Raw genomic sequence first — 12,704 nt, forward strand, 5'->3', positions numbered from 1 at the left:
TTACAACAAGCTTTTCGAGACCATGACCCAGCGAGAATGCCTCACGCACGTTGCGGTATAAGCAAACTGACATAGTCACAATGCGAACTGTGGAACACGCATCTCATCACAACACAAACAAGGCTAATGCCTTTGGGAATATTAGCTTAAACAATGCCGTGGTAGCCAGTGGAAGTATCCTCGCACAGAAGTTGCATGAAGCCTTCAACTCTCTAAAGTGGCTACACAGCTTGGTCAAGTGCCTGATGCTCTTTGCAGTTGGGTTTTTAACCCGCTTAATTTTAACGACAAATTGCCTGCTTCCGATGCAACATCGGAAGCAACATCGGAAGCAAGCACTTTGTCGTTAAACTCGTGGCATTTATGTTGGACGCTGGCGGACCTCGACAATTTTGACTAGTGCTTCATTTCTCTGTAACAGCGTCTTTCCATCTGTGCTTGATTATTGCCCTCCAGCACACTTGCAGCAACTGAACAAATTCCAACGGCAGTGGCAAGCCTCGGCAAGCTGCCCTTGAGAGGTTTGCGGACGTGCCAGCATTGGCACGTCTCCTCCACGTTTTGTGAGTTTCACTTGGCCCACGTTAGCCCATTCTAGAGGATATAATTATTGTTCAGCCGTACAGTCCTAACATGCTTAAGCGTATACATATTGTGAGTTTTCTTTTTAACTACGACAATGACCAGCTGTATTCGTTTGCTTGTCTTCCAACTTTCCCATCACCATGCTATCGGCTCGCATGCCTGGTATTTTCCGTAGTGCCACTTTGACCTGTCCTGTTTTCTTCAGTATATACCACTTTTAATTGCCCCTGCAGTGGCTTCTGAGCTGCGGCTGGTCTCCGCTATGATGCTGGTCATAGTCATGCGCCGCTGCTTGTGTTGCCCCTTCACACAGCTGTCAATAAGTAGCTTTGCAGGATCGTTAAATATTCAGTTCTCCGTCACGCCGTGCTCTTCTATCATTTTGATGCGTAGAAGGGACTTAATTTTCCCGGCATGCTTCGTGGCGCTTCTTTTGAAAGTGTCACGTAATATGTTTGCTGTCCCAGAATGACGTTTGTATCTCCTGCACTCGCAGCAGAGAGCTTTTCCCGCAGCTATTATATTGTAGCTAAAACATGATTCGGGACGTTTCAGCCTAGCTTCACTGACGTAGTTACAAAGAAAATCTTCCTCGTATTTTCAAGTTGCTCGGGAACCTGTCGGGCTTGCTGACAACAAATTTGAAAATGCCACTTTACAGCAGGCATTCCCAGCTTGTGTCTCGATGAGCTGATCTAACTGAATCTCATGCATGTTACTACAGGACGTTGCGAATTGGCACTAGTCGTCAACGTTCCCTGTGAACTTCAATCGCAAGCATTTTCTGCACCCCCTTGGAGCACACGATTGCCATGATGGCAACGCAATCATTTCCAGCATTGCATTCGAACTTCGAATTGCGTCACAAATTCGATGGTAGAAATGAACGCTGCCAAACCTTAGCGACCCGCACGGAAACCTTGTGTCTTCATCGTTTTCAGAAGTTGGCAGACCTCGCGGAGAATCACACCTTGTTCTTCAATGAGACAACGTAGTACTTGAGCCTGCGCGTTTGCACACCTAACAGAAGCAATTACCTTTGATGGCGTAGGTAGCAGCTGATTTCCTGCCCGTTCCCGCAATTCCGGAATATCATGCGGTATTATGTATCAAAAGAAGGTGTGTCAAATTTATGCAGAGGTCTGACTCCATGCTGCATTGTGAACAGCGCCTGAGCTGGTTGTAATGCGGCCTTTGAGCATTAGTGCTTCAATCAAATAGAGGCCCCTGACTGCAGCTAGCCCAAGTTATTGCTTAGCTCGTGCGACCCTCTATTTGCATGTTGGATTTACATCATTGGAGCCGATGACCCCTTTTTGAAGCTTTCCGGGAGGTCCTTGGGTACGTTTAACGATTGTCTCCGACGGAATATGAGTCTGAGAGCGCCTCTGTAGAGATACCGATGGAGTTCGAACTTGTTTCGCAGTCCTAACCTGTCGTGACAGAGTTCCTGCAAGCAGCTCACGAGTTGTCAGCCGTTCATGGTATATTTCAATGAAGGAATGACAAGTACAGAGGAGGATGCTTAATCAGAAACACTGCCAATATGACAACAGTGTTACGAGCGTGAGAGACCCCAATACTGTTTCTGCTGGCCATGTGGCCAAGCATGGCACTCGCGAGTGCAAAACACCAAGTGTCTTGTGACTTTAAGCGACAGACAATCAATTAAATTTAAACTACCAACGAGTAACCGTTACAGAATTCAAAATTGAGTAAGCTCACCTTGTGAGATCAAGCCCTTAGCTCCACTTTGCGGAGGCACTTGAACAGGCGGTGGAACTCGGCGCATCATAATGCCAACTTCATCCCTCTGCATATGTGTCAGAACTGAGGCCAGCCACTCATACAAGTCCATCATCACGACCAGCTCTAAAGAACCTTTAAACTGGCGAATTCCATCCCGTGAAGCCAGCTGATGGTCCGGAGAATGCAGTAGCTGCTGCTGTCTTCCGTAGGACATAAATTCTGCAATGAATTCAGGAGAAACCTTCGACATCTTCATTTCCAACGAGTCCGCCACGGCTGGACGGAGTGTTAAAGGACACACCCCAGCACCTGCCGACGAAGCATTATTGAGAGTTGCTTTATCAACGCCCGAGCCTCTGCTGAAAACGTCAGGAGAAATGAAAGGCTGCGCAACTAGCCGAACCACGGGATCTCTTAGGGGCGGCCACGCTTGGTCGCTGACGAGGTGCATTGCATACCCTGATATGCGAGCCATTTTGGCCCATAAATAGCAGTCGGACCTGCAAGGCACTTCGGCGCCTGAAGATGGTCGCCGCTTGGGAGAAAATAAGGAGATCAATTCACTAAGTGAAGGGGCAGTTAGCGAATTGCAACACAATTGAAATACAGCCCTTAACAAAATTGCGGAAACATCAAAGAGCCACGTTGGGTATGAAGTGGTAGTGGCCCTAACCAGTGCCTGCCTGTAGTTGAAAAACAAAGGCACATTCCAGACTCAAGGTAAGAAAGGCAAGGCCTGCAACCGATACGGTTCGTGTCGTACAGACTGACGCTTGGGCTTGTGGCACAACAACGATGTGCAGACATGCACGTCTACAAGAAGTACGCCACATGTTAAGAACATAGAATTACCTAAAAGCCTCGTCGTCGTAGTTCCAGAGCTTGAGGAAGGCATGCCGCACTCTGCGGAATGTTGCTGGCTCTGAAGCAGCAGTCGTGCTGAGCAGTCGGTACAAACCCCCAGCACGACACATCAATCACTACGCGGCTTCATGCTTAGGCAGGAGTCGTTTCGCCACCATCTTTCACGCATTACTCATGAATGTAGGCCGTCCTTAAAGAGATCGCTTAACACTAAGGAAATGCCACAACGGAGAAGTTGCTGCTCCTGAAATTCTTCGAACAACTCATTGTAAACTAGAAACACTCAGCAATCATTTGTGGCTAGCGTGAAAAGAGACTTGAGCCTGGAAACCGACCACTGGGCTTAGTGCGTAGTATGTAACTGCTTCCTTTAGCCAGCTCCATAGCATCGTGAACGTGCCGCACCTCTGTTTAAAGGGTAAAATACGGAGCGGGGAGGCTGGACCTGCTGCTTCATCGTAGCTCAACGTCACTGGTCGCTCAAATGGCTCTTCTGTGTGCAGCATTCTAAGGCAAGCCTCTTCATGTGCTTGGTGGTTTGCCATGTGTGCATCTAGGAGTAGGCGCTGTTGCACTTCAGCTTTGTGAGCCACATCTCCCTGAGCTGCTGATCCTACTTCTTTTTTGGGGGCCTTGGAAGGCTCAGCTGCGCGCAAAACCTTCTTGCGCGGCATGAGCGAGTCTTTGGAACTTTTGGGTTCCATGGTGGAGTTCACTTGGCTGCGTGCCTTTAATTCGGCGAGCGGCCTCCGGATGGTGTCTGCGACGTCTTCCATTCTCGGGGTTGCTGCTTCTGGAGGACATGCGGGCGGCAAATTACCAGTCCTGCACAGTTAGTCGCTTTCACAGCAACACACGACTGCCTCTTACCGGTGGGACGACTTTGTCAGTTTTAGAAAGATCTGGGCTATTTAGTGAAGTGCGCTAAGGGCGCCTATGTTGTGGGCCATAAAATAAATACAAGCTTACTTGACCTCCTCAACCTCGTTTTGTTGAAGTCCCAGAAGCTGAATGAGAGCTTCTGCCGATAGAGGGCAATGCTGTCCCTCCTTAATCGGATGCGTTTCAGGCGATCCGGTACCTTGGTGCAGCAGCACGTAAAGAGAGTTGTACAGAATGAAACGCATGCGATACTGTGCGGCCTGTAACAAAGCCCTGTTGCAACGCCTTACGAGCAGCAACCTTGATAGCGAAAGGAATCCGCATATTTTGGACACTATACGAGGATTTTCCCACACACTGTTGGATGGAGAGGGCTCATGTAACGTAGAACATAGTTGCTTTGCGGCTGATAGCTTGGCAGTGAAGTCAAGTGCCTTGTTGGCAGCAGCATTGCTCCACCTGGGCGTGGTGGCCCCTTTTGGCCCTTTCCTTTCACCATCTACCCCATGTACTACCTCTCTGCGCCTCTCCTCTGGCATGTCTCCATCAGGCAAATCTCTCTCTTTGCCTCTGCAGGAAGCATCTTGATCCGACTGAGGTGCGGATTCTTCAGCCATAGTGACACAATCTTTGTCCATTGGGGAGTTTGCGTCGATTGAAGTGGGGAGATCTGGCGGAAAGCTATCGCCAAGACCATCAGAAGCAAACGGATGAGCAGAGGTGCGCAGAATATTGTTGTCTTTCTTATATGTCCTATCTGAAGCATTTCCAGCTGCTGATGGCGTGCTGGCTTGCACAACGGCCTTCTGGTGCCCGCACGCCAAGTACGTCGCACATGCACTGCATAAAGAAGCGGCCTGCTCAATGGAGAGGTGGTTAAGGCGTGCATGCGTTTGAGAGTCCAATAGCGCAGAACCATCTCCGTGAAAAGCCTCATCTAACGCCCTCCCGCAGCGTGAGCACTTGCTTTTCGCATATGCACTTCCGAAATTGTTTATCTCAGTTTCGTCTCCTTTCCTGCAGGAGTCCCCCGAAAGTGGTTGGAAACGTCCATCCCATATGCCCCATGAATCACAACACGGGCAGCAGCAGCACGGTCGGCCTGCAAGTTGTAGGCCTTTTCTTTCTGCTGCCCTTAAGCGGCAACAGCGGCAACCACAGGTCGCACCACCGTAACCGTCCCAGCCATCGGCAGTGTAGCTGCCAGGATTGTTCAGATGAGAGGATTTTGGTAGCGCTAAACCTTGAGTCCTTGTGCAGCCTGGAGAGGGAGAACGTAACTTCCGACCTATGCGCTGCAGGGGACGATTTGATGTGGACACGCCATACGCTCTCATCCAGGAGGGAAGCGACAAAATGTCGGTTTTAGGCGTGAAGTAAAACGCGTCTACCCCCATTTCCGATGATGCCAGTCCTAGATTACTTCCGCAGGCATTTGCCACCGTGCTTCTTAGGGGCAGCTCTGCAGCGCCTTTTCCTGCTGGTTTGCAGCTTCGACTTCGCTTCGAAATACTCCTCTTCTGACTGCCTCGAATGCCGGGCTGCTTCCTAAAATAGTGTAGCTCCCTAGGAGAAAAGCGCACTCCTAGCCTCCTGAGGTTTTCTTCGTCATCAGCAGTAGCTAAAGCAGCATCGAGCTTAGGGTTGGCGCTCAGAGTGCCCGCTGCTGTGAAGTTTCGTATCATTGTTTTTTGTCCGCCATTGGTTGCCTTTGGTTCGCTGGGTGCACGCAAGGATTTTCTGAACCCCCAAGTTTCACAAGACATTTGGGAGGAAGGCTTGCCTGCAGCAACTGCTGGAGTGTAATCAGCCTGCTGTCTCTTGGATTGCGTGAATCCTTGCCTCTCAACTTGCTGTGGAAACTGTTGAGTCAAATCTTTCTCTGACACATTGGCTTGCAATTCTGGCCACACAATTTTCGGGCGGCCGAAGTGGGAAGTGTCCAGATCGCGATTTCGGTGCTGAGATGGTAGGCCAGCTGGAAGGCACGTTGTAGATATCTGCTGCGACTGTGGGGGAGAGCGGCAAAGCGGAATATTTTCCCCTGGCTCTGGGTGGAGAGCTGGAGGCAACGTCGAGGGCACAGTGCCATAAGCGTAGTTAAGACTGGCACTCTGCTGTGAGCACTCCCGCTGAATTGGACGAAAGGGCCACTCATGCAGTGAATGTAATAGTGGTGAGGATGCTTCTGCTGCATACAGTGGAAGCACGTGTCTCCGCTGGCGGGTTTGTGCCCAGCATTCGCCGGATTTCTGGCCGCCACTAGGCATTCCAGCAGCTGGCAAAGAGGAGGGGCTGATACGTGCCAGGTGGTGATTCACCGCCCGAGACGCCTCATGATCAGTGGGTCTTTCATCCGCAGAAGTCGCCACCAACCTAGGACGCCGAGTAAAGTAGGTCAGGCCCTCGTGAGGCCGGGAGTCAAAAGTATATGGGCTAATCTCGCAACTTTCTTTAAGAAGATCTTCAACCGCCGTTCTTTCTACGTAAGGAATGGGTTGCTGCAGGCACTGCTGATGTCGCAGAATTTGCTGTTGCCGGTCCCGCTGCTGCCGCAATAGCTCGTTTCGTCTCCGTGAAACTGCTATTGCCATACTGCTAGCTTGCTGGTGTTCCATGCTAACGTTATGGGAGTCTTGTGGTCTCCATGAGCTACAGTCGTGGTAGGGGCTCACTCCACAAACGTCAACATTGTCACCTTGATTCGCATGATCAGACAAGGCTGCCCGGTAAGTCCGGCGTTCTATTGGCTTTTGAGGAGGCGGAGGAGGCAGTGGCCTGTCCTGGGGAACTGCAAAAGGCATTAACCGTGAGAGGCGGAGCACCTCATTCCGCACCTGTTGCTCTTGCTGTTTTAGAATTCTCTGCTGTGACATAAGAGCCGCCAGTTCGCACTGCCCCCAATTGTTCGGCATTATGGTGTGGCTTTGTGAATACAAAAATCAGACGCGTGCTCCGAAAGAGGAAAGGCAGTCCAATAAGACTGGCTGCTGCAGTGGAGCACGGCTAGCTGTGTGACGGGAGAACAAAGTGAGGCCCACATCGGAATATGCGGACACTCGAACTCTACAGTGGTGACACCGCGTCGCCAGAAGAGAAACCCCGCAGCACTGCCTGGTCACGCTTCCTCTGTTCTGCTCGCTGCTTCTTCCCTGGTGAACCCCATAGGTTAATGAAACTAGACAGAGCAGCCTCGCAGTGCTTGTCAAAGGAGCCGCGCGCTACAACCTGGGGCAGCTCCGTTACTTGGCTTCCCCTCTTCAGCAGTGCTACCTTCTTCTATGTAAATGCAGCATTTGTGGCTTTTCTCTAGAGAACTTCACAGGGAAGGACTCTCGCTAATGATTCGACTGTAACCCGCATAGCCATCAGCGAATCCCTGTGTAAACCTTCCGCAGCCCGCAGGTAGCCCCCACTTTTCGAGGTATTCCCCTAAAATGACTTGTTCCGAGAATCTGCAATGCAACTGTCTTCGAAATTTGCTCCGAGGCCCTGCTGATAGGAGGATCTGGAGAGGAAGGTCGTGAGCTCTAGCCGCTGCCTACACATGCGCGGGATAGTCTGGGGTGAAGAATGAGGAAAACCTTACCCCGTAGTCTATTTGTGCACACGCTAGTAAATATGCAATTATGAATTGCAGTAAGAGTGCATCTGTGGGAGTGGGAAATGCTGCTCCGTTCTCCAGCCCCCCTTACGTCACGGCAGGCGCTCGACCATCGCGAGCGCTGCCGACGTAACCTACTCGACTTCCATTGGCCGCATCGAAGTAACTGTACATAAAACTAAGACAACCGACGAAAAAAATATTATACTCTTGGCTAGCGCCGTACAAGCACTGTACTGGGGCAGATCAATCAGGTACCAGCTGCACTGTGTTCAAAACAAGGCATACTCGTCGTGCTTCACAGGAGGATGATGATCACTAGCATCCGAAAGAACCAAATAACTAATGAGACACTCCCTGCGTTGGAGCTCACGAAAGTAATTGCTTCCTTGTACTAAACGATACGATTTCGGTCAAACAATACGGTATCGGAGACCCGTAGTAGGCGGCGATTCAAAGCTTCCCAAGTCTGTAGAACACCCCCCGCGCAAAAGTTTTGCCTTATCGCGCATCTAGTGAGAAAAGCACAGCATGACGGGTGGATAGTGTAGCGGAGGGAACACGTGTAGCTGGCTCTTAGCTGGGCGTTTGAAATCTGTACCGGGGGAAGAGGAGACTGATAGCTGAGAGCACTTCGCCAGTTCGCCAGTTTCTGATAGTACAAGTGGGACGCTGTTTTAATCCACTGTAGGGGATATATAAGAAAGACAAGACGTGACGGACGGTTATCGCCGACGGGATGCTGTTGAACCAGAGGAACTGCTGCGCTATACCGAAAGTTTAATCAGGGCAAGGGCAACAGGACCACAGAAAGAGATAACCGCTTTTTTCATATAGCGTTTTAGTCTGCTGTTCCATTTCTAAGGACTCGTACACCGGGCTGGTCGGGCCTAGGGCTATCCAGAGACCTATCTGCAAGTTCCTGATCACTTTGCAGTTGCTCAGCTCCAATGAATGCTTTACTTTTGTGTACGATGCAGAAAACGCTTTTAGGTTGCATTGAAACAAACCCGGCTCCAACCAAGATAAATACTTTCCATAAAAGGTCTAACAGCTGAAAACTTCCGACCTTCTAAAGCCGATAGATTACTTTACGGCCGACTATTGCCCACAGCGTCGGAGTACACTGTTCCAGTTCTAGCATGTACCATAATATTCTTTTCGACATGGGACAGCGTAGGAGCTGAACTCCCCTCATGAGCCTCGCAAACGCTGCATGTTTCTAGGTGCAACCCCAAAAGCCCACAAGCCCAACATTTTCAAAGCAAGCGACCTACAGTGGAGAGAAGGGCCTGTAGTTATTAAGCATTCTGTACGCGGCAATAATGAACTCAGACCAGAGAGAAGTGATGGCTTCAAGCTGTGAAATTTCGATGCAAGTCGGACTTTCTAACTGCACACCACTACCCAAATGTACAAGGCAAGCGCTGTGCGCTGAGCCGCAGTGCATCCTGTAACTCCCCAGTTGTCTTTCCGTTCTTTAAAACTAGTTCTGTAAAATTGTTTCTTTGAAACACTTTTGGGTTACGTGAGGCTCTTAAAGTAGGACTCTAGACCGCAGTACGTCGAACTACTTTTGCCAAGCAGGGTTCACCTGGAGATTTTTGGGTCATGCTGAATCACTCAAATCATGCTACCTTAATACAGAGCAATGAAGTGCCTGAGCATTTCGTATCAACGTTTTGGTTTTTTGTAATCGCAGTTCTAAGCTAGCGCGCATTATAGAGGTGAAAGCGTGGCGCTGCGCATTATACACACGCATTATAACAGAACGGGGAATTCATCTAAAGACGCTGTGCACATTGGGTTAATGCTTTCATACAGCAATTCAGCTATAAACCGTGGAGATCTGATAGAAGATTCACTCAGAGGGAACTTCAGACGAGTCCAAGGCTTGAGGCTAGCAGCGCTGAGGAGAGGGGTCGGCTCTATTGTGGGCTCCTGAAAATGTCTCACCTCTCGTAAACTAAGAACTACATTGTTTTAGCCTTTAGTTAATTATTTATAGCACCAAAGACTGCAGGTACTGGATAATGAGGGCCTGCATAGGCACTTTACCCGTCCCAGTGCCCTAGAAGTAGGGATGCTGTAAGCTACTCCACAGGTCACACCTACAGTTGGCAGCCGCCACGTGCAGCACAGAGCGAAGTGATATATCAAGAAAACATAAGTTTTTAGAGCAGCTTATGAGCCCTCGTGATGGATGGGTAATGGAGGCAGCCCTGGAAAGTGAGGACGAAGTGCCTATCAGAGTGAAGCCTAGAGCCAGGATCAGCAGAAGAAAGAGAGGATAATATGCCGCTTTGGTGGAGCAAGATGCTGTGGGAAGTGCCCTCCAGTGAGCGCCAAGGTGTGCTGTCTTACGCAGGTACGACTGCAGCTCCCTGATACGAAGTTCTTGGCTATGAGGAATTTTCTGGTGGGCAACAATGCACTAGGTAGGTTTGTTAGCCCAGTATGCTATAGAGTGCTGACAGCTCAGGGTGCCGCCGCTCTCTAGGAGATGTGCGCTCACCGTCGTTCACGGCGGCTGGATGTACCTAGGCCGCATAGTGACTATACTGAATACAAGCTGCATCTTGCTTGCGCGATCAGATGTCCGTTTAGTCTGTCACGCTCTTTCTGATCTGTCTCTCGGATAAAGTTGACCTACACAATATACCGTAGACTTTAACTCCGACTTGATGAGCTGAAAACCTATGCGTGTGACAATTGGCGTGGCGTCTCTGTGAAGTTCATGCATGAAGCTATAAGATAAAATAGATAAAATATAGTCATACGACCTGGTGCCGAGAAAGGCGTCAGGCACGACGCGCAGTTGAAACTCTTTCGTCGTTCCCGCCACAAGTCACACGCCAAAGACAATGCGGGAATGCAGATCAAGACAGTCGAATCGCAAGCCTAGACGAGCTCGGATTACCTCTATGGCAGCTTAATTACATCCTCGTCCTACTTCACCTGAACAAAGGGGCCGCCCTGTGACCCTGTAATGGGCAGCATGAAGTCTTACTATGTGCACTGCCCGCACCGAATAAGTAGGCGCTACGAGCATCTATTCTTGTGGTCTTTAAAGTGGCCAATTACAGCGAGGATGACGAGGAGCTGCAGTTGCCTGATGTCATGCTTGAGCGTACTCGGCTTGATAAGTGGCTTTAGGCAGTAGAAATGCACAAACCTCTAACTGAGATACTCAACGTTGTACGTAAACAAAGAGGAACCTTCCCTAATGTCTTGCCCATCAAACTCTGGCAGAAACGGCCCTCCTGCTGTTTGGTGCCTGTTACGGTTCAGCAAAGTCCGTTATCTACATATATTGTATATGCTTCGTTATTTATTTGATGACTCCGTACCAGCTCAGCATTCACAGGCAAAAGATTACAAATGTATCGGTGAATGGGTGGGTTTCTCCTACATAGTGCCCTTCGGTGAGCGAAAGGTGCTCATGGTGATCAACTGCCAAGGTACTATGCGTTGAATGCTCTTACAACCCTCCCATTCCCTTTATTCACAGTATATTGAAGACACTGGGGGGGGTTGGGGGGGAATTTTCTTTTTAGGCTGGATTCAGATGGGCGCTTTCATCAGCTTCGTATGGCGGAGGATGGCCAGCGAAAGCGCACTTTTCCTTCAATCGTGAGAGTTAGACACTATTCAGTAATGCCCTGCGGAATTAAGGCCGTTCCAGCTACCCTTCATACCTAGATGTACATAAGCTTTGAACCTTTTCTAGGCCTGAGAATCAGTGCAAGTGGGCTGCACCAGAAAAAATCTAACCACCCAGTTAGAGCAAATTTGTGCTAGTTTGACCTTCCTGAACGTGCACCTAATAATTCGGTGTCGGATAGGCATGGAGTTGCGGGACTGTTGAGGAGTGGGTGCACAGAACCATTCATCCTGCAGAATATCCAGCATTCGCGAACCAAGCTAAACACGGCACCAGGAAGCGCAGGCATGTAATAGCCAGATTCATCCATCGATGCACTGGGAGGGGATGGGTTGAGGAGGCGAAAAGCAGAAGTCCCTTGGAAAATGGAAAAAGCAGCTGTGAGGTTTCCTTCTCTATTTGAGCGCGGAGCGGCAGGCATCAACGCCATCACAGCAGCTGCCACGTGAAGTAGGCGGTACCCTGAGATCTATCTTCGTAAACTGCATTGCTTCTCACTTGTAGAACTGATAGGGTTCACGAAGATAGACCTGGGCCAACGCTACTGGAAACGCGAGCTAGGAGATTATTCAGTACGTGATGATACCGTGCACTGAACGTACCTAAAGGATGAAGGTGCGGTCACACAGGATTAGGCAAGGCTGTATGCGCTTACGTTTCTGCAGCACTAGATGCGCAGCCCATGTTTGGCATGCTGCAGCTAATCGGCGACCGGGAGTCTACCGGATGCATCAAGTTGTCTTTTGGGCTTTTGTTGCATAAGAGGAATAGATGCATGCAGAGCTTTTCCTAGCCTGCCTCTCAAACCGTGCCGATTCTTAGCAGATTCTTGACAGTAGAAGCTCCCTTTATCTTCAAGGACAGCAGAGGAACAGCAGCCGAATCGGCAGCAGTGCAAGAACTACGGCGGGCAGTAGAGTGAGAGTGAAGGCGGAGACGGAGCCAACAAAAGTTCTGCTTTGATGGGGCACGCACAAAGGCCCGTCAACTTCCGGAAAATAAAGGTAAAAAATAGGGAACGTTTTATACGGAGGCACTGACAGCATGGTGTGTTTGAGTGCAAGGCCACGCGCAAATCTGGGGACAGATTGCCCCTCACGGGAAGTGAAGGCATGCATGTTACGTGAAGCCTTCAAGAATTGGGGGGGCGAGGGCCCCTAGTCTACGGCTTGTGCCACTTTATCCAGGCGAAGAGAAAGGTGCTATGAACGAACCTGCAGCGCTAACTGGTCCCCCGTGAGGGAAGATCAACGGCAGCATTTAAACAGCAAGGCCTAGCCTACACACTGGCGACAAGGTGGAGAGCTGCTGTGAGCCTTTGCCACAGTGCCTCAAAATTCAGCTGTCAGTGCTTTG

The 12,704-nt window shown here is 49.9% G+C and overlaps 1 protein-coding gene across 1 annotated transcript; it reads right to left on the reverse strand.

Annotated features, from left to right (window-relative positions):
- Positions 1-1,856: 1,856 nt before the first annotated feature.
- Positions 1,857-6,995, reverse strand: ETH_00015915 (uncharacterized protein; the record flags this gene model as incomplete). Its single annotated transcript, XM_013374671.1, has 5 exons — positions 1,857-2,035; positions 2,311-3,017; positions 3,187-3,273; positions 3,604-4,023; positions 4,168-6,995. The coding sequence occupies 5 exons, from the start codon at positions 6,993-6,995 to the stop codon at positions 1,857-1,859; spliced, it is 4,221 nt and encodes a 1,406-aa protein (XP_013230125.1).
- Between the last annotated feature and the right edge of the window lie 5,709 nt (positions 6,996-12,704).

Source organism: Eimeria tenella, genomic scaffold (genome assembly GCF_000499545.2).
Source record: "Eimeria tenella Houghton genomic scaffold, Eth_scaff22, whole genome shotgun sequence".
Taxonomy (NCBI): Eukaryota; Apicomplexa; class Conoidasida; order Eucoccidiorida; family Eimeriidae; genus Eimeria; species Eimeria tenella.